The sequence below is a fragment of the Polyodon spathula genome, chromosome 4, assembly GCF_017654505.1.
Source record: "Polyodon spathula isolate WHYD16114869_AA chromosome 4, ASM1765450v1, whole genome shotgun sequence".
In the NCBI taxonomy this organism is placed as follows: Eukaryota; Metazoa; Chordata; class Actinopteri; order Acipenseriformes; family Polyodontidae; genus Polyodon; species Polyodon spathula.
In genome coordinates, this window is record NC_054537.1 from 96,186,553 (window position 1) to 96,205,083 (window position 18,531).

An 18,531-nucleotide genomic window follows, 5' to 3' on the forward strand; every position below is an offset into this window, starting at 1 on the left:
GGGCTGCCCGGTGGTAGGGGGCAGCCTGCCCTGAGACTTCAGTAGGGTCACCAGCATGGTCTGCTGGGCCCTTACAGTCTCCGCCAGCTCCATGAAGTGCTGCTCGGCCGAGCTTGGGCACCTTCGATGCAACTGAGATGGTGAACGTCTGCGCCTGCTTGGGGAAGGGGAGCGGTGCCTGCGTGGCGACCTCCTGTCCCCTGGTGAGCGTCCCTTCGAGTGATACCGCCTCGGCGGTGACCATCTCTCCTCACCTGAGAGGTTTCTGCGCCTCTGTACCGGTGGTGGGGAAGGGGAGGGTGACCCAGTTGTGCGGGAGAGTTCCCTGGTCACTGTAGCAGGGGGGGTCCTGGACGGCCTCTGCGGAGACTCTTGAACCACAGATCTCATTCTCCCATGTCTTGAGGAGAGAAACTCTGCTGGGGATAGGGCTGCTCTCCGTCGCTTAGTTCTCCTCGAGAACTTCCGACATGGAGAGCAGTCCAGCTCACCTGGCAGTGCCTTGGCCACGTGCTCTGACCCTAGGCACCTGGCACAGGATTGGTGCTCGTCCTACCTGGGTAATTTTGCTGCACACCGGTCACACAGGTGAAAACCAGCATAGGACCCAGTAGACTGGACTGACATGCTTTGCATTTTTTTTTTGTTTGTTTTTTAAACTGCTGCGCACAATGATCAGCCTGCACACATGTTTTTTTAAAACGATTCACCGGTGCCAAATCAGTCGGTGCGGAAATTGGCGTCGAGGCGAGCGTTGTCGGCGTTGAGATGTGCGCGGTCGGTGCCGAGAGATCAGTGCCAAGTCGATCAGCGCCAAGGTCGATGCCGACATGTAGCGCGGTCGGTGCCGGGCTGTAGACGGCCTCGAAGAAGTTCACCGATACCAAATCAATCGGTTCCTGGGAACGGCGCTGAGAAAAGTGCTGTCGATGCCGAGACAGTCGGTGCCAATGGACCTGTTGTGAGTACATCCCTCTTCAACAGGAGGTGGGAGGGACTTCCCCCTCACAGTAGGGCCCTGATAGGGCAGCTTTTGTGTATTTGCTCAGAGATTCACGGTCAGAGAGGCTCTTCCCATTCGGTAATGGTTGTCATTCGAATTGAAAGGGAACTGCTCCCTGAGTTCTGTTTGCAGCACCACAAAAAAGTGTCAAACAGTTTACAAGAAAGTATTTATAGCCAATCTATTTCCTTTGCTGTTCTGTACTGTACGGTGAAATAAAGCGTGCATTTGGCGATAGTAGAAGCACGCTTCATTTCACCGCAGAGTACAGAATATATGTTAGTTTGATGTTAGTTACTGTGGTGCTTTGTAAATGAAAATGATAAATGTATAAATCCACAGCTTTATACGTATAGTATAGTCCGAAACTAACGTAAAACCTATATCAAGGTTATGTACCATAAACTAAGTCTAACATAGGATTGTTATCAATAGAGCCCCATGTTATTTGCAACTACGAAATAGCACGGAATATAACAAAATACAAATATAAAACGAGATAGAACGAAAATCATTATAAAGCAAACATAGAATGACATTTTTAAATTGAGAGGTTTATACAAAAATGCTTTAAATAAATACTTGCAATCGTAGTTGTCAAGGCTCAGCCGTTACCACGCTAGACACGGTGTGAAGGGAAACGGATGCTCTGACCGGCGCTTACGCTGATGTATAATTTGGAGCGAGTCGTTTGGGAATTGAATTTGCAATGGAAGAGAAGAGACATTTGTTTCTAAAAAGCCTAAACTGCGCATAACAGTTAAACAACCATGCAAAAGAGGGTGTATGCAGCTGACGGTGACAGAATAATGGTGTGCAGATTCTGCAACATTGGCTGGAATGGGAGTCGAAAGATACCGTCGTTAAGCATTATCTGTTTATTCCTTTTGGAGAAAATATGGCTTGTTTGCTTATATTTTGTATTAGTATACTAATTATTTGCTTTATTCAAGTCTGTTTTAGTTTTGAATGAATTTGAAAGAATGAATCTGCTTTGCTTAGTGTTTAAATACTGAGAAACCCCACGCTTATATACTGGAACCCTGCAATGAGATTGAAATTCAATTCGTATCGTTTTTTTTAAAGGATAGATTGCTGTGAGTTAAGCATAGCAAAAAAAACGTTTATTATCGACGACACCACGTTAATAATGCTGTCGGATGTTATCATCCCTTATATAGAGATATAATATAGATAATATATATAATATATATATATAGATAATATATAATATATAGTATATAGAGATGCATGTGCAGTAATTTAACTGTAAATAGGCACTCATTAATGAGAGTGATGGACTGTATTTACCTCACTACCTGACATGCAATGAGGACATGACGGTGAACTACATTACTTCCATTCTGTATACGAAGGTCTGTCCATATATACTATATATTATATGACGTCTATTTGAGTTGTTTTTACAAAATGTTACTGTAAAACTAAATAAAACTAAATTTGAAAAACTAAAAAGAAAAATTATATATATATAGAGATATATAGCTATATATATATATAATATAGTATATATATATGTATATATATATAGATAGAGTGATAATTTTATATATATATATTATAATATTCCAAAGTGGCCCGAGTTATCAATAACTTTTGATCACCATATAACTGACTTTATGTTGTACATTTTCATAACTTACTAAAAATACCTGCCAATAAATGAGAATGAATGATATTGCACATTACCATAGCAGAACTAGTACAAGGGCCTGATGTGTTATGGAAGTTGAATGATGTCTGTCTTCCAAAGCTGTGCACGGTATCATCTTCTTTATTTTTGTTGTTATTTTTATTTATTTATTAGCAGACGGCCTTGTCCAGAGCGATTTACAATTGTTACAAAATATCACAGTACAGAACAGAGTGTCACATTACAGATAAGAGCAGTTATGGAGTACAATAAAATCAGTAGCAAAGTCAAATAAGAGCAAAATAAAGAATACAGTAAATAAATACATATAAGGGCGAGTTTGTCTGAGAGAAGTCAACTTATAGAAAAAATATTTGCTTATACTAGTAAAGTCCTGTAAGAGCACACAGTAAGTATGATGAATGGATGAGAACGATTTCACATAAGAGCAATTACAAAAAATATGAATACGGATACCTATAACAGTAAAGTCAAATACAAGATACAGTAAGTCATTATAATTAAGAGCGGTAGTAGAATGTGGCAAGGTTTTGGAGCAGTTTAGTGCAAGTACAAGCTGATACAAGTGCAGGTACAATTGAGTGCCATATATTCTAGTATAGTGGAGAGTTGTGAGGTTTACAGATGCTGTCTGAACAGGTGTGTCTTGAGGAGGAGCGGGAAGGTGTTGAGGGACTAAGCAGTCCTGATATCCGTGGGTAGGTTGTTCCACCACTGAGGGGCGAGGTTGGAGAAGGAGCGGGCTGTGGAATCGGGGGAGCAGAGGGGAGTACAGCCAATCTGCCTGTGGTAGCGGAGGAGGCAAGAGGGGGTGTAGGGAGAAATGATAGTCTGGAGATAGGAGGGAGCAGAAAGTTCATGACAGCGAAAGGAGAGTACAACAGTTTTGAATTGGATGCGGGTGCAGAGAGTGGAGCAGCGGTGTAGCATGGGAAAAATGAGGAAGGGAAAAGAAAAAGCGAGCAGCAGAGTTTTGGATGAGCTGGAGCGGACGGATAGCAGAGGCGTGGAGGCTGGCCAGGAGAGAGTTGGAGTAGTCAAGGTGGGACAGTACCACGGCCTGCCAGATTGATCTTCTGAAGAAAATTATTTAATGAACCTGCTAGGGCTGACAATGTACAGTCTGGCAGTTTGTCTGGAATACCTTGACAGTGATCCTTGTGGTCAAACACATTTTCTATTCTTTATATCAGTGAACATGTGCATGCAATATTTGCATGCAACCCATTTGCTACTTGAAAATAACACCATTTACGTAGAGTGCTCCTTCTTTATAAGATGACCCTTTATACTGCCGCACAGGTTATAAGGCGGTACGCTCATGGCTCCCATTTGCCCCATAATGCCATTACACTAACACTAGTATTCTCGTTATAAGGCGGAACACAAATAGCATGGTCTTTTACATGACTCCCGACTACAGCGTTATAAAGGGGGAGCACTGTATGTTGTTTTTAGCATAAGACACTAATTTGACTGCCATATGGCAAATGACATAAAATACAGATCATGCTTGCAGGGACTTGGAGGACCAAGGAAGACATGTGATATTGTTTTGGTCATGTAGTCTGCTTTTTGTGAATAAACCCCACAAACAATAATATTAGCGTGAGTCTCTTCTGGTTTGTGATGAGATTCTTGCACGCTTAGGATTGGTATATTTGTTTGCTGTTGTCTTGGCTGTACATCAGAATGTTGTTAGTTCACATCCCAGAGGCTGAGAGGCTTGTTACCGAGCCTGGAGACATGGAACTTTTCCATATTTGAATTGCTCATGCAGCAGGTCAAGCTTGATAAGGCACGTTGTTCCCCTCTGGTTGGATTTCTGTACTTAGAAACTGATTGTAGATGACAACACAAATATCTACACAGCTTGTCTTGACTGATATGAACACCTTGACACAGGCACAATACACGCCAAAGTTTTTTATTTATTATTTTTTATTTTAGAAGGTGGGTGTAGTTGAAACCCCTGCTTTATACACACACAAAAATGCACAAATCAATGTTATGGCTTTGTTCCTTCTTTGCTTTTATTTTTTTTTAATTTTTTTATTAATTTACAGTTTTAAGGAGGATTTGACCTAGTATACTCCTGTGCTTTTGGAGTCTAGAAAATCAGTTGAAGATGCACTAATATCCACCATCCATGTGTGATACTGACTGCATAAAATACATAAAACTATGTATAATAAATACAAGAGAAGTAAATGTTTATTCAGACTTTTCCTTTGAATTATTCTCAATCAATTTCCAGGAGGACAGTGCTGTTTGCAACTTTGAAACATTAGAGACTGCTGTTTCTCCTGATGTCTGGCTACTGCACATGTGCAATGAGTGCACAGTGACTACACTGCAGTATGTAATTCTATAAGTCCTGAATCATTTGCTTATATGTCACAATTGCTACTAGGTTGTGATTGGAGCATTTCTGTTTGAATATAGGGTTGCATCTTGGTGCCTTGGGACCTCATAACATTGTGGATTTAGTTTGTTCCAGCTTCCAGGTTAAATCTGTGCCACTTACATAGTTTTGCTATGCTTCTTCTCTGTTGTGCCAATTACATGATGTAGCCTAATCCTTCTGTTTAAATTCAAGACAGACCCTGTGCAACCAAGGCATAGCACCCTACTCATTAAGGATACCATTTTACTAACTACATTTTGAACTGAATTAATTTGCTGATTTTTTTTTTTTTGTTTCCAGTATTGATTTGTAACAAGCAAAAGGCTGCAACTCAAGATGATTTTTTTTTTTGCACAATACATGCTTTTTGCAGTATTCATTCTAGCTTTCAGAGCAAGAGGGTCTTATTCAGTACAGTCTGCAAACCCTAATGAAAAAAAATCTATAAAACAGAAAATGCACAAACACTTCAGCTCAGCACCATACATCATAAATCAATCAAGCATGTCTTGAGGATTTTCTTTTTTTTTTTTTGATAATTGCAGGTGCTGGTCTATCAGTTATCATATCATTAAATAATAAATGCTGCTAAAGTGAGGCTGCCACATTTTAATAAGAATTATTTTTCTCTGCACATACCCATAGCACTCCTGAGACTCGTTGTAATAAACGATCCATTGTACCTTTCTATATTTAGAACAACATTTTTTTTTCTTTTTGTCCCTCAGGTGATGAGCTGGAATAGATCATGTCTGAAGTACAGGGAACCATTGAGTTTTCTGTGGAGCTGCACAAATTTTATAATGTGGATCTTTTTCAAAGAGGGTAAGTGTAACCTTGTGTTGTATGTGTGAAGGGGTTGATTTAGTAAAGCATACACAAGTGTAACCTTGTTGTGTTGTATGTGTGAAGGGGTTGATTTAGTAAAGCATACACAAGTGTAACCTTGTTGTGTTGTATGTGTGAAGGGGTTGATTTAGTAAAGCATACACAAGTGTAACCTTGTTGTGTTGTATGTGTGAAGGGGTTGATTTAGTAAAGCATGCACAAGTGTAACCTTGTTGTGTTGTATGTGTGAATGGGGTTGATTTAGTAAAGCATACACAAGTGTAACCTTGTTGTGTTGTATGTGTGAAGGGGTTGATTTAGTAATGCATACACCCCATGCTGATTTTGGTCAGATGGGACCCATGTTGAAAACATGATCTTTTAAATATCTGTAAATTATTTGTATGCATTAAATACAGTTTTGGCAATTGGATCGTGTTCATTTCTCCAACATGATGACAGTGTTTGGCTGCCAAGTGTTACTATAAAATGCGAGCTGTGATTGTAAACTGCCAGCATTTCTTTTCTTTTGTATCTGTTATTTTATAATTGAGAACTTTTTTTCACCCCCCCCGCTATTTTCTACTCATCGGGTGCTTTTTCCAATTATTTAATTTAAGATTGCAGACAACTTACTTTTGACACTAATTACCATGCCATTTTAGAAGAGGATCAGTAAATACAGTAACTTGCATAAAATAAAAAATAAAAAAATACATTACCAGTATAGATTAGATTTCCCTGTTAAAAAAAACAAACAAACTGTTATTGCAAACCTTCTTTATAGGTGGAAGGGTGCAGCGAATACAAACCATATATTCCAACCCATTTCGCCCAGTCAGTATTATTTGGTTTCATTACATGTTATAGTGCTGGCCGTCTCTACTTCCATTGTGTGGTTCTTTCTAACAAAGTCCAGTTTTATTACACCCTGACAGGCAATCATTCAGCCTCAGGGTCAATATTGTACTAACGTCAGAGATGCAGAGGGAGCACCAAAGGATTCTGGATTATCAGAAATTTTCACAGGGCCTCCTGCGATTTGACTTCTTTATGCCGTTTGTTTCAACCCATCCTAAAAACAGAACAATATTGACATAATGGGTATTTCACCACATATCTTTCTGAAAGGAATACAACATTTTAATGGCATGACAATTGTTTGAAGCAGTCATGTTTCCAGTTAATTGCTTTGGTTTTAACCGTTAACAAAGTTACACTGCTGCACTATATGCGGTGTAATACAGTTGCTTGAAGTCCAAGACTGAGTTAGTAAGTATAGGCAGAAGTAATGTGCTTCTCCAGCATGCTTTGTGATATATGATTAAAACAGGCCCTTTCCAAATATGTGTTTCAAAATAAGGCGCACAGTATTCACACAGCATGGTAATTATGCAAATCCCTTCCTTGCAGCCAGAGCTTTCCAATCAATCCAGATACGTACATGCTTACATGTGATCTCAGTGGACAAGACCTTGCTTTGTTTTCTGAAAGCATACAGAGGGTAAAATCACGAGTAATGGCTAAAGAATGGAGTTATTGTGTTTTACATTCTTATCTTTGCAGGCGTCCTTCTGTAAGATTAATCATTATCCTAAATGCTCCCAACAGACACATTCAAATTAGAATAAAACTGCTTTTAAAAGATGCATATCTAAAATGAGTATTGTCTCAAACCTCAATTAGTTATAAACTCTGAATACAGTATATGGGCAACATTTACTAATTATCTGGTGCTCTCTGCCTCTCCACTCTCAGGCCACACACGCAGCCATGTTCTATAGGAGCACAGTTTACCAGCTCTGTGCACTTTCCAAACATTTATTTTGTTGTTGTTTTATAAACTGTCAGGAGATGTCTATACCAGTTATATAAAGTGGTGGTATCTAAATAAACACACCCACACTATTTTGTGATAACAAAGCTAGGGTGATTTATATTGACTCACTTAACAGTAATAAAAGTGCATTTAAAAAAGATTCCCACAGAAAATCAGGTTTATACATTTTTGGGGATGCAGTATTTTTCTCCATCTTCCATAGAAACATAAAATGTTCTTACCTGTGATTTTTTCTTTTTTATGCTAAAACTCGAATACACATTTTTTTGGCTCATGGCTTATGGTTTTTGTTATCAGTCCAGCAGTATTAAAATAGTTTCCATGGCTACAACCATACTTGTTTGTGCAGAAGCAGAGTTCAGTTTGGTTCAATCAATACTGCAGCTGACGAAGAGGGAAGTTTAATGAAAACTGACGTTAAAGGGGTAATGATAATCCGTAGCTTTAAACACTCACTCATGTGATATTCAGTTGCACTAAAACAGGTTCATATTAAACTGGATTCAATGAGATTGTAGAACAGAGAACACCACTCTGGAGCTGCTGTGGGGACATACTTGTACGTTTGAAATTGAGGAGAGAAAAAAAGAGAGGGCACACTAAATAATCACTTTTTAAAAATTATTAAAAAAAAAAATCCCATTGTGTCAGCTTCAACAACATTACTGGGGAGTTGATTCCAGACCCTCACAATTCTCTGTGTAAAACAGTGCCTCCTATTTTCTGTTCTGAATGCCCCTTTGTCTGAACTCCATTTGTGACCCCTGGTCCTTGTTTCTTTTTTCAGGTTGAAAAAGTCCCTGGGTCAATATTGTCAATATCTTTTAGAATTTTGAATGCTTGAATTAGGTCGCTGCGTGGTCTTCTTTGTTTAAGACTGAATAGATTCAATTCTTTAAGCCTGTCAGCATATGACATGCCTTTTAAGCCAGGAATAATTCTGGTCGCTCTTCTTTGCACTCTTTCTAGAGCAGCAATATCTTTTTTATAGCGAGGTGACCAGAACTGCACACAATATTCAAGATGAGGTCTTACTAGTGCATTGTACAGTTTTAACATTACTTCCCTTGATTTAAATTCAACACTTTTCACAATGTATCCGAGCATCTTGTTAGCCTTTTTTATAGCTTCCCCACATTGTCTAGATGAAGACATTTCTGAGTCAACAAAAACTCCTAGGTCTTTTTCATAGATTCCTTCTCCAATTTCAGTATCTCCCATATGATATTGATAATGTACATTTTTATTTCCTGCGTGCAGTACCTTACACTTTTCTCTATTAAATATCATTTGCCATGTGTCTGCCCAGTTCTGAATCTTGTCTAGATCATTTTGAATGACCTTTGCTGCTGCAACAGTGTTTGCCACTCCTCCTACTTTTGTGTCGTCTGCAAATTTAACAAGTTTGCTTACTATACCAGAATCTAAATCATTAATGTAGATTAGGAATAGCAGAGGACCTAATACTGATCCCTGTGGTACACCGCTGGTTACCACACTCCATTCTGAGGTTTTTCCTCTAATCAGTACTTTCTGTTTTCTACATGTTAACCACTCCCTAATCCATGTACATGTGTTTCCTTGAATCCCAACTGCGTTCAGTTTGAGAATTAATCTTTTGTGCGGGACTTTGTCAAAAGCTTTCTGGAAATCTAAATAAACCATGTCATATGCTTTGCAATTATCCATTATCGATGTTGCATCCTCAAAAAAATCAAGCAAGTTAGTTAGACACGATCTCCCTTTCCTAAAACAATGTTGACTGTCTCCCAGGACCCTGTTACCATATAGGTAATTTTCCATTTTGGATCTTATTATAGTTTCCATAAGTTTGCATATAATAGAAGTCAGGCTTACTGGTCTGTAGTTACCTGGTTCAGTTTTGTTTCCCTTTTTGTGGATCGGTATTACGTTTGCAATTTTCCAGTCTGTCGGTACCACCCCTGTGTCAAGAGACTGCTGCATGATCTTGGTTAGCGGTTTGTAAATTACTTCTTTCATTTCTTTGAGTACTACTGGGAGGATCTCATGCGGCCCAGGGGATTTGTTTATTTTAAGAGCTCCTACTCCCTTTAACACTTCTGCCTCAGTTATGCTAAAGTTCTTTAAAACTGGATAGGAACTGGATGACATGTGGGGCATGTTGTCAGTATCTTCCTTTGTAAAAACTTGTGAAAAGTAATCATTTAATATATTTGCTATTTTTTTTCTTCATCTACGATTTTGCCATTTGTATCTCTTAAACATTTAATCTCCTCTTTGAATGTTCGCTTGCTGTTGTAATATTGGAAAAACATTTTGGAATTGGTTTTAGCTCCCTTAGCAATGTTCATTTCTATTTCTCTCTTGGCCTTTCTAACTTCCTTTTTGACTTGCGTTTGCAGTTCTGTGTACTCTTTCTGCGTACTTTCTTTTTGGTCCTTTTTTAATGCTCTATAAAGTGCCTTTTTTCGCTGAATATTTTTTTTAATTGATCTATTAAACTATTTTGGCAATTTATTTTTACATTTAGATTTGTCTACTTTAGGGATGCAACTGTTTTGTGCCTCTAGTACTACATTTTTGAAGAACAACCATCCTTCTTCTGTGGGTGTTTTCTCTATTTTACTCCAATCTACTTCTGTAAGTCTCTGTTTCATACCTTCATAGTTTGCTTTTCTAAAATTGCAAACCTTAGCTTTAGTGATTACTTTTGGGGATTTAAAAAACACTTCAAATGAGACCATGTTGTGGTCTGAGTTTGCCAGTGGTTCTCTGACCTCTGTTTTAGTTATTCTATCTTCGTTATTTGAAAAGACTAAATCAAGGCATGCCTCCCCTCTAGTCGGTGCCTTGACAAATTGTGTTAAGAAGCAGTCATTTGTCATTTCCACCATTTCTATTTCATCCTTCGTGCTACCCACCGGGTTTTCCCATTTTATTTGGGGGAAGTTGAAATCCCCCATTAGTATGGCTTCTCCTTTGCTACACGCATTTCTATTGTCATTGTATAAGAGATTATTGTGCTCACCGTCTGAATCTGGCGGTCTATAGCATGCTCCTATTATTATGCCCTTTGAATTTTTGTCTGTTATTCTGACCCATATTGATTCGGTTTTATTTTCTTTGTCCAGGTTTAACACCTGGGCTTCAAGACTGTTTCTTATGTATAGCGCTACCCCTCCTCCTCTTCTGTCCTGCCTGTCTTTCCTATACAGTGTATACCCACAAATATTATATTCGTCCCCATCACTCTCAGACAACCAAGTTTCAGTAACACCTATCACATCATAGTTACTTGTTAGTGCAGTAGCTAGTTAGTTAGTTTCTGATACTTCTAGCATTTAGATAAATACATTTAGTGGTTGTCTTACCTGAGTTGTTGTTCTTGTTTTGATGCGGTCTCCCTTCTGTTTTTTTGTTGATTTCTACCCCCTTCCTTTCTAGTTTAAATGCTTCTGAACCTGCTTGAAGATCTTTTCTCCGAGCTTGTTATTTAAATGCAGTCCATCCCGTCTATAAAGATAGTCCACGTTGTAGAATGTGGTCCAATGATCAAGATAGGTGAAGTCTTCCCGTGTGATCTGGAATGTTACAAAATCAAGAAAGAGAAAGAGTGCACTTTCCAATCGGGATTGCTTTTTTGGCTTTTCTTTGCCCCATTATTGTACATTCTTTTTATCCCAAAGCTATAGTTTAGCAATTTCACAAACAGGTACTGTATTTATTTATACCCTTAATGACTTCTATCCTGCTTAACCACACACACACACACACACACACACACACACACACACACACACACACACACACACACACACACACACACACACACACATTATATAGCCTTACCAAACAATTTGTTTTTCTCTTCTTCTGCCTTGCAACAGTAGCTGTCTTACAGGGGTCTGCAGTTTCTGATTCATGATGCTGGTAGATCTGCTCTCTTTGGTCCAAAAGGTGTGAGAGCATGGACCATGCTGTATGTAATAATATAGAACAGTGAGATTAATTTATCTTTCAATTCAGAAAATGAGTTTCTGGAGGGGCATCTTTTAAAAAATGTGTCGTTTTTTTTACCAAAATATATCTTCAGTAAAGCTGCTTCAGCTGAAAATTAAGAACAAGCATCTGGTTTGTGGCTCACTAAAATGCTACCTTTACTCAGATTTGATCTTCTAAATGAAACCCTAAACCTTGTTTTGATATGTAAGGTTAGAGAATAAATGTAGCCTAAAGTGATTTAAAAAAAAAAAAAAAAAAAATATATAATATATATATATATATATATATATATATATATATATATATATATATATATATATATATATATATATATATATATATATAGTGCCTATAGAAAGTCTACACCCCCTTGAACTTTTTTCACATTTTGTTGTGTCAGTGCCTCAGAGTTTCATGCATTTCAATTCCACTTATCTACACACCATACCCCACACTGTTAAGGGAAAAAGTTTTTTATTGAGAAAACAATTATATATTAAAAATACAAAACTGAAAGGTCATAATTGGATAAGTCTCCGCCCCCCTGAGTTAGTACTTGGTGGAAGCACCTTTGTCAACAATTACAGCTGTAAGTCTGTTGGGATAGGTCTATACCAACTTTGCACACCTAGATTTGGCAATATTTGACCATTCTTCATTACAAAACTGTTCAAGCTCTGTCAAGTTCCTTGGAGACCGTTGATGGACAGCAATCTTCAAGTCATGCCACAAATTTTCGATTGGATTTAGGTCGAGGCTCTGACTGGGCCACTCAAGGACATTTACCTTTTTGCTCCTTAGCCACTCCAGTGTAGCTTTGGCTGTGTGCTTTGGGTCATTGTCATTCTGAAAGGTGAACTTCCATCCCAGTTTCAGCTTTCTTGCAGAGGGCAGCAGATTTTCCTCAAGGACTTCTCTGTACTTTGCTCCATTCATTTTCCCTTCTATCCTGACAAGTGCCCTAGTCCCTGTCGATGAGAAACATCCCCATAACATGATGCTGCCACTACAATGCTTCACAATAGGGATGGTCTTTTTTTGGTTGATGCGCTGTGTTGGGTTTGCGCTAAACATAACGCTTTGTATTTAGGCCAAAAAGTTCAATTTTAGTTTCGTCAGACCACAAAACGTTTTGCTATATGGCTACAGAATCTCCTGAGTGTTTTTTTTTTTGCATACTTCAAACGGGATTAAAGGTGGGCTTTCTTAAGCAATGGCTTCCTTCTTGCCACCCTACCATAAAGGCCAGATTTGTGGAGTGCTTCGGATATTGTTGTCACATACACACTTTGACCAGTCTTGTTCATAAAAGCCTGTAGCTCTTGCAAAGTTGCCATTGGCCTCTTGGTAGCCACTTTGATCAGTCTCCTTCTTGCTCATCATCCAGTTTGGAGGGACAGTGTGATCTAGGCAGGGTCTTGGTGGCACCATACACCTTCCTCTTCTTAATAATTGTCTTGATGTGCTAATGCGTAGAGTAATTAAAAAACATGTATTCATCCAGCTTGTTCAATCTAACAAACTTGTGCCTACCATTTGTCTTCGATGTATGTTTGCTTTGCAAATATTAAACTATTACCAGCTGACCGAGACAGTGGCAGAGCTGACAGAGCTGGGAACCAGCATGGTGTGTGGAAGGTTCCTACGCAGACTCAGGAGCGGTCGACAGGGTTGAGCGAGGCAAACCAATAATACAGGTAGAAGATTCAGCACCGGCTCTCAGCTACTGTACAAACCAGCTGACCGAGACAGTGATAGGGCTTTCTTTACTGAGTGACAGAGCTGGGAACCAGGATGGTGTGTGTAAGGTTCCTTCGCAGACTTAGGAGAGATCGAAAGAGCGAGGCGAACTAATAATACAGGCAGAGGATTCAGCACCGGCTCTCAGCTACTGTACAAACCAGCCATGGCTCTCAAGCCAGAGTAGTTAAAGACCTGGTGCGCTTCCACCTGCAGTTACAACACGCAGCGGATCCACCTTCATTGAATGTACTGATTAAACAGTGGTAAAGATGGATAGTTTTCATATTGACTGCAACATCTTTTATGCAGATCTATAGAAAGTAATACTTTTTTAAAAGTTAAAACTTTTAACTTTCATGCTGTATCGATAATGACAAAAACCTGCAAGTACAGGAGTATACAATGTCTTCTAAATGAGGAAAAATTTTGTGATTTAAAGAAAAAAGTTGCATATACTTTGTAAGTGTAGCGATGAATTACTTGTTAGCAGTGTGTTCTAGCATCCAGCCAAAGTGATGACAATGTGTGATCACAACTGTGTTTTACGTTCTTTGGTTGTGAATAAATTATAGTCCCTCCTGGCAAAATGAGTGTCTCCTCTTGTAGTTCAATAAAAAGGAAACCTTAAAGTAGCAAAATCCATTTTCTTTTTAACTAAAAAAGCATATAAAAACTGCAACAATGTAATGAATAATTTTGTAAATACATATTTCAGCCTGAATATGTTCAATGTATAAAGAACACATTCAGTGTCACAGAGAGGGGTTGGTGGCTTTTGCATGCATATAGAAAACAATTTTGCAAAGTGATTACCCATATGCATTGCAAAGATTATCAGGAAAGTATATTGGAAGCTCATCTAAATATATGATGGTATTATACTTTATTTCCATAGGTACTACCAGGTGAGAGCTGCTTTGAAAATATCATCTCGTATCCCACACCGTCTGATAGCGACAACATCAACAGCCACAGGTAAGAGTAAATAACATCACAGGGAATGGTAAATAAATACAAGTAATGATAAATAGCATTACAGGTAACGGTAAATAACATTACAGGGAATGGTAAATAACAATACAAGTAATGATACATAGCATTACAGGGAAGGGTAGATAACATCACAGGTAAGAGTAAATAACATCACAGGGAATGGTAAATAAATACAAGTAATGATACATAGCATTACAGGGAAGGGTAAATAACATTACAGGGAAGGGTAAATAACATTACAGGGAAGGGTAAATAACAATACAGGTAATGATAAATACATTACAGTAACGGTAAATAACATTACAGGGAAGGGTAAATAACATTACAGGGAAGGGTAAATAACATTACAGGGAAGGGTAAATAACAATACAAGTAATGATACATAGCATTACAGGTAACGGTAAATAACATTACAGGGAATGGTAAATAACAATACAAGTAATGATACATAGCATTACAGGGAAGGGTAGATAACATCACAGGTAAGAGTAAATAACATCACAGGGAATGGTAAATAAATACAAGTAATGATACATAGCATTACAGGTAACGGTAAATAACATTACAGGGAAGGGTAGATAACATTACAGGGAAGGGTAAATGACATTACAGGTAATGGTAAATAACATTACAGGTAAGGGTAAATAACATTACAGGGAAGGGTAGATAACATTACAGGGAAGGGTAAATGACATTACAGGTAATGGTAAATAACATTACAGGTAAGGGTAAATAACATTACTTGTCCCTTCATAACACAGAAAGTGTGATATTTCTAGAGTGGTCATTCTCTGCTATAGGGGTACACAGTTTCTGTCCAATGTAACATACTGTACACACATCTTCTGGCTTGTTCTGCCCAGAGGAGCCTGCTGCTTTCATAAGGGGAAAACACTGGAGTTATTTCTCCTAACTGCATCCTTATAAGGGGAAGTGCTGATCTGGAGAGAACAATGGGGAACTTTTGCAGTCTGTAAAGTTATTAATTCTCCTATTTCATCCAGCTTTCCTCAAGGATGAGCTCATACTGTACATACTGTATACAGAAAAAAAACCCCCAAAAAACTACACAATAAAACATTTAAAAAAGAAGCACAGATAACAATCTGGTGTTCTAGTTTCCTAGCAATGAAAATAAACACCTTTGCCAAAGCAGATTCTTTTGACCTGACTTTATCTGCACATCCGTGTTTTGCTGGCACTGTTTTATTATCACAGACAGTGAACAAGATTTAAACAAGCAGATGCTTGCCAGCTGTGATGTTTGTAACCTTCTGAAGAAGGTGTTAAGCCATGCATGTCATAAATAAAATGATAACTGAAAGTATAACCCCTTTACTGTCTGAATCCAGACGAATATATCTGGTCTGATCCCAGCTAAAAAAAAAGGTTTTAATAGTGATGACTGCTGTATTTGTAGCTTTAAAAAACAGCTCAAATCTTTTATTAATTACAGTCGTAAACAGATTTTGCATAAGACACAACCCAAATATGTATGTCAGTGTTTAGAATACAAATAATGGAGTTTTATAAATGCAGATCTCAACCCACCTACAGTACCTCTGCTGCCTTGCCAGTTGAGGAGTAAAACCCTGAGAATGTGAATTAGCAGAAAGTTTGAGCCTAATCCTGTGCCTCTGGGCCTCAGGCTCCCTGACAAACAAATGTGCAGATCGGAGAATGTTGCACAGCAGTCTCACGTACGTGTCACAGTGGTCCCAAGACTGAAATATTAACCAGATATAATTGTTGTTTATATAAACTAGCATGTGTTGCAATACAGCTATGAGCCTTTTAGTTCGTCCAATTTTAATTCCCCTGGTGTTAAAGCCATGAGGCTGTCTTACACACATATATACTGTATATGCGTGCAACATTGGGTGCAATAAAAAAACATATTAGTATTACAAATTTAGAATTTAAAATTTAAAATTAATCGAAAACATAATTATGCTGCTGTGATTATTATTATTTATTATTATTATTATTATTATTATTATTATTATTATTATTATTATTATTCTGTTGTTGTTGTTGTTATTGTTATTATTATTGTTATTTTAAATGTTATTTACTGTTGAGACATTTGTTTTCTTTTTTGATGGCTTTGCAAAAAAAGAAAAATGTAAACCACAGTGTTGTATGAAGTAATTATAGATGTCTGTTTTCTTTGTACAAAACATTGCAAGGTATGGCGCATGTATAATTTCCATCATGATTATGATAATTAGCAGCATAGTGCAATGCCTTACAGTATGCACGCTTTCCTTTGATGTTTCTCAAAACAGTCGTCCTTTCCAGATGAAACCAGCTTTGAGACTAGGAATTATGCCAGCGAGTGGAAAGTATAATGTATAATCCATTTGGAATATTTACAGATTCTCAGGTATTTACATTGGAAGCAGTGTAACCTGAGTGGTTTAGCAGGGCTGAGGTGTGGTTTTTTTTTATTTTGAGGGAACAGCAGAGTCCTGCACTGGCCTCTTATTGCCTATCATTTTACAAGACCACCGTTTTATCATGTGACTAGTTCCTTTGCCAGCTTGGCTGTTGTATTTAAAACACACTCATGAGATGTGTCGCTTCTGTTTTACATTACCAACCCTAGATCGCATGAACACCAGGTCCTTGATGTTGCTGATCAGGCCATTTTGTAGTAGTGATGGGATATAGCTTGCAATGACTGAAGAATGACTAATGCCATACTTTGCTGAAATCAGTGGGTCATTGGTGCCATGAGGGCCAAGTGAATGGGCTCAATTGGAACTAAATAGATATACTGTATGTATACAGAATGCTGCAAGTCAGTTTCAGTCATCTCAGGAATGACAGCATATCAGAAAATCACACATTCCTGTTATACAACACATGTTTATAAAACAAAACCCATAGAACATGTTTAGTTCTAAATGGGTAAGTCATTGATTATGGTTTGCTAAGACATGTTTGTAAATCCAATGCTGTGAAGAGCACATTTCTTCCATTGCTTCCCATCGACGTTGAAATTACTTTCACCCCCCCCCCCCCCATTAGCAAATACGGTGATTATTGTTACTGCAGATTTCTGGAAATAACTTGGAAATATCATGAATATTGGTAGTGGCACAGAAGAAGCCACGAGTAGGTTCTGTTGACACTCATATGTGCAAATCACATGCTTAATGAACAATGAAGCAGCTGTGACAATATACAACTATGTGGTTGACACTCCACTCATTCATTCAGTGATCTTAACCCTCAGCATTTTTAACCATTCATATTAGAACACATGAACATAAGAAAGTTTACAAACAAGAGGAGGCCATTCGGCCCATCTTGCTCGTTTGGTTGTTAGTAGCTTATTGAGGATCCGAGTTTGTGAGCTTCAACAACGTTACTCGGGAGTTGGTTCCAGACCCTCACAATTCCAGACTACCACTATGCTTTTCCCTGTGGCTTGTTCTGAGCAAATATATAGTACTTCACCGAGACGTGGAGATTTATTTGAAGTGGCTATTTTTATGTGCAATTAGATAGAAAATATTATGCACTTAAAAATAATAATAATAATAATTAACATATTTGTACTGGTTGACCCACTGGAATTAGTCATCATTTTTGTATGTACATTTTTTAATTTTATTTACAAATTAAAATAATATGCCTCTGTTTTCGACCACCAAAACTGGTTTGTCTAATAATAAGCCCCACTTCCTTATAGCCTTCATTGAATTAATAACAAAAGATGCCTTTGAGAAGGAGCAGCACAGCACAATGTCACATATTATACTAATTTTGATTAAATTAAGAGCAGACAAACCATACATTTCAAATCTCAGATCCAGTCACATGTTCTCATGCAGGGACCTTATTGCATCGTGTGCTGTATATTATTGTGGTCTGAATGTCACATTGAAATAGGTGTCTATCACACACTGTTGAGAACACGTATAAAAATGTTATGGAAACAATGTCGCTTATACTAAGCTAACTCTACCATTTGCAACACATTATTATTTATTTTTTTAATTGAAGGATGTGTGTAATGAACAATTGGTCTGTTACCTGTCTTTTTCTAT

General features: G+C 37.9%; 1 protein-coding gene across 2 annotated transcripts in view; it reads left to right on the forward strand.

Annotated features, from left to right (window-relative positions):
• Nucleotides 1-18,531, forward strand: part of LOC121315187 (protein FAM135B-like) — a 110,607-nt gene that overhangs the window by 37,027 nt on the left and 55,049 nt on the right. For both annotated transcript variants that reach the window (XM_041249236.1, XM_041249237.1), the window contains exons 2-3: nt 5,814-5,910; nt 14,376-14,455. In XM_041249236.1, coding sequence (XP_041105170.1) covers nt 5,834-5,910; nt 14,376-14,455 — 157 coding nt within the window. In that variant the 5' untranslated portion in view covers nt 5,814-5,833. The remainder of the gene's footprint in view (nt 1-5,813; nt 5,911-14,375; nt 14,456-18,531) is intronic.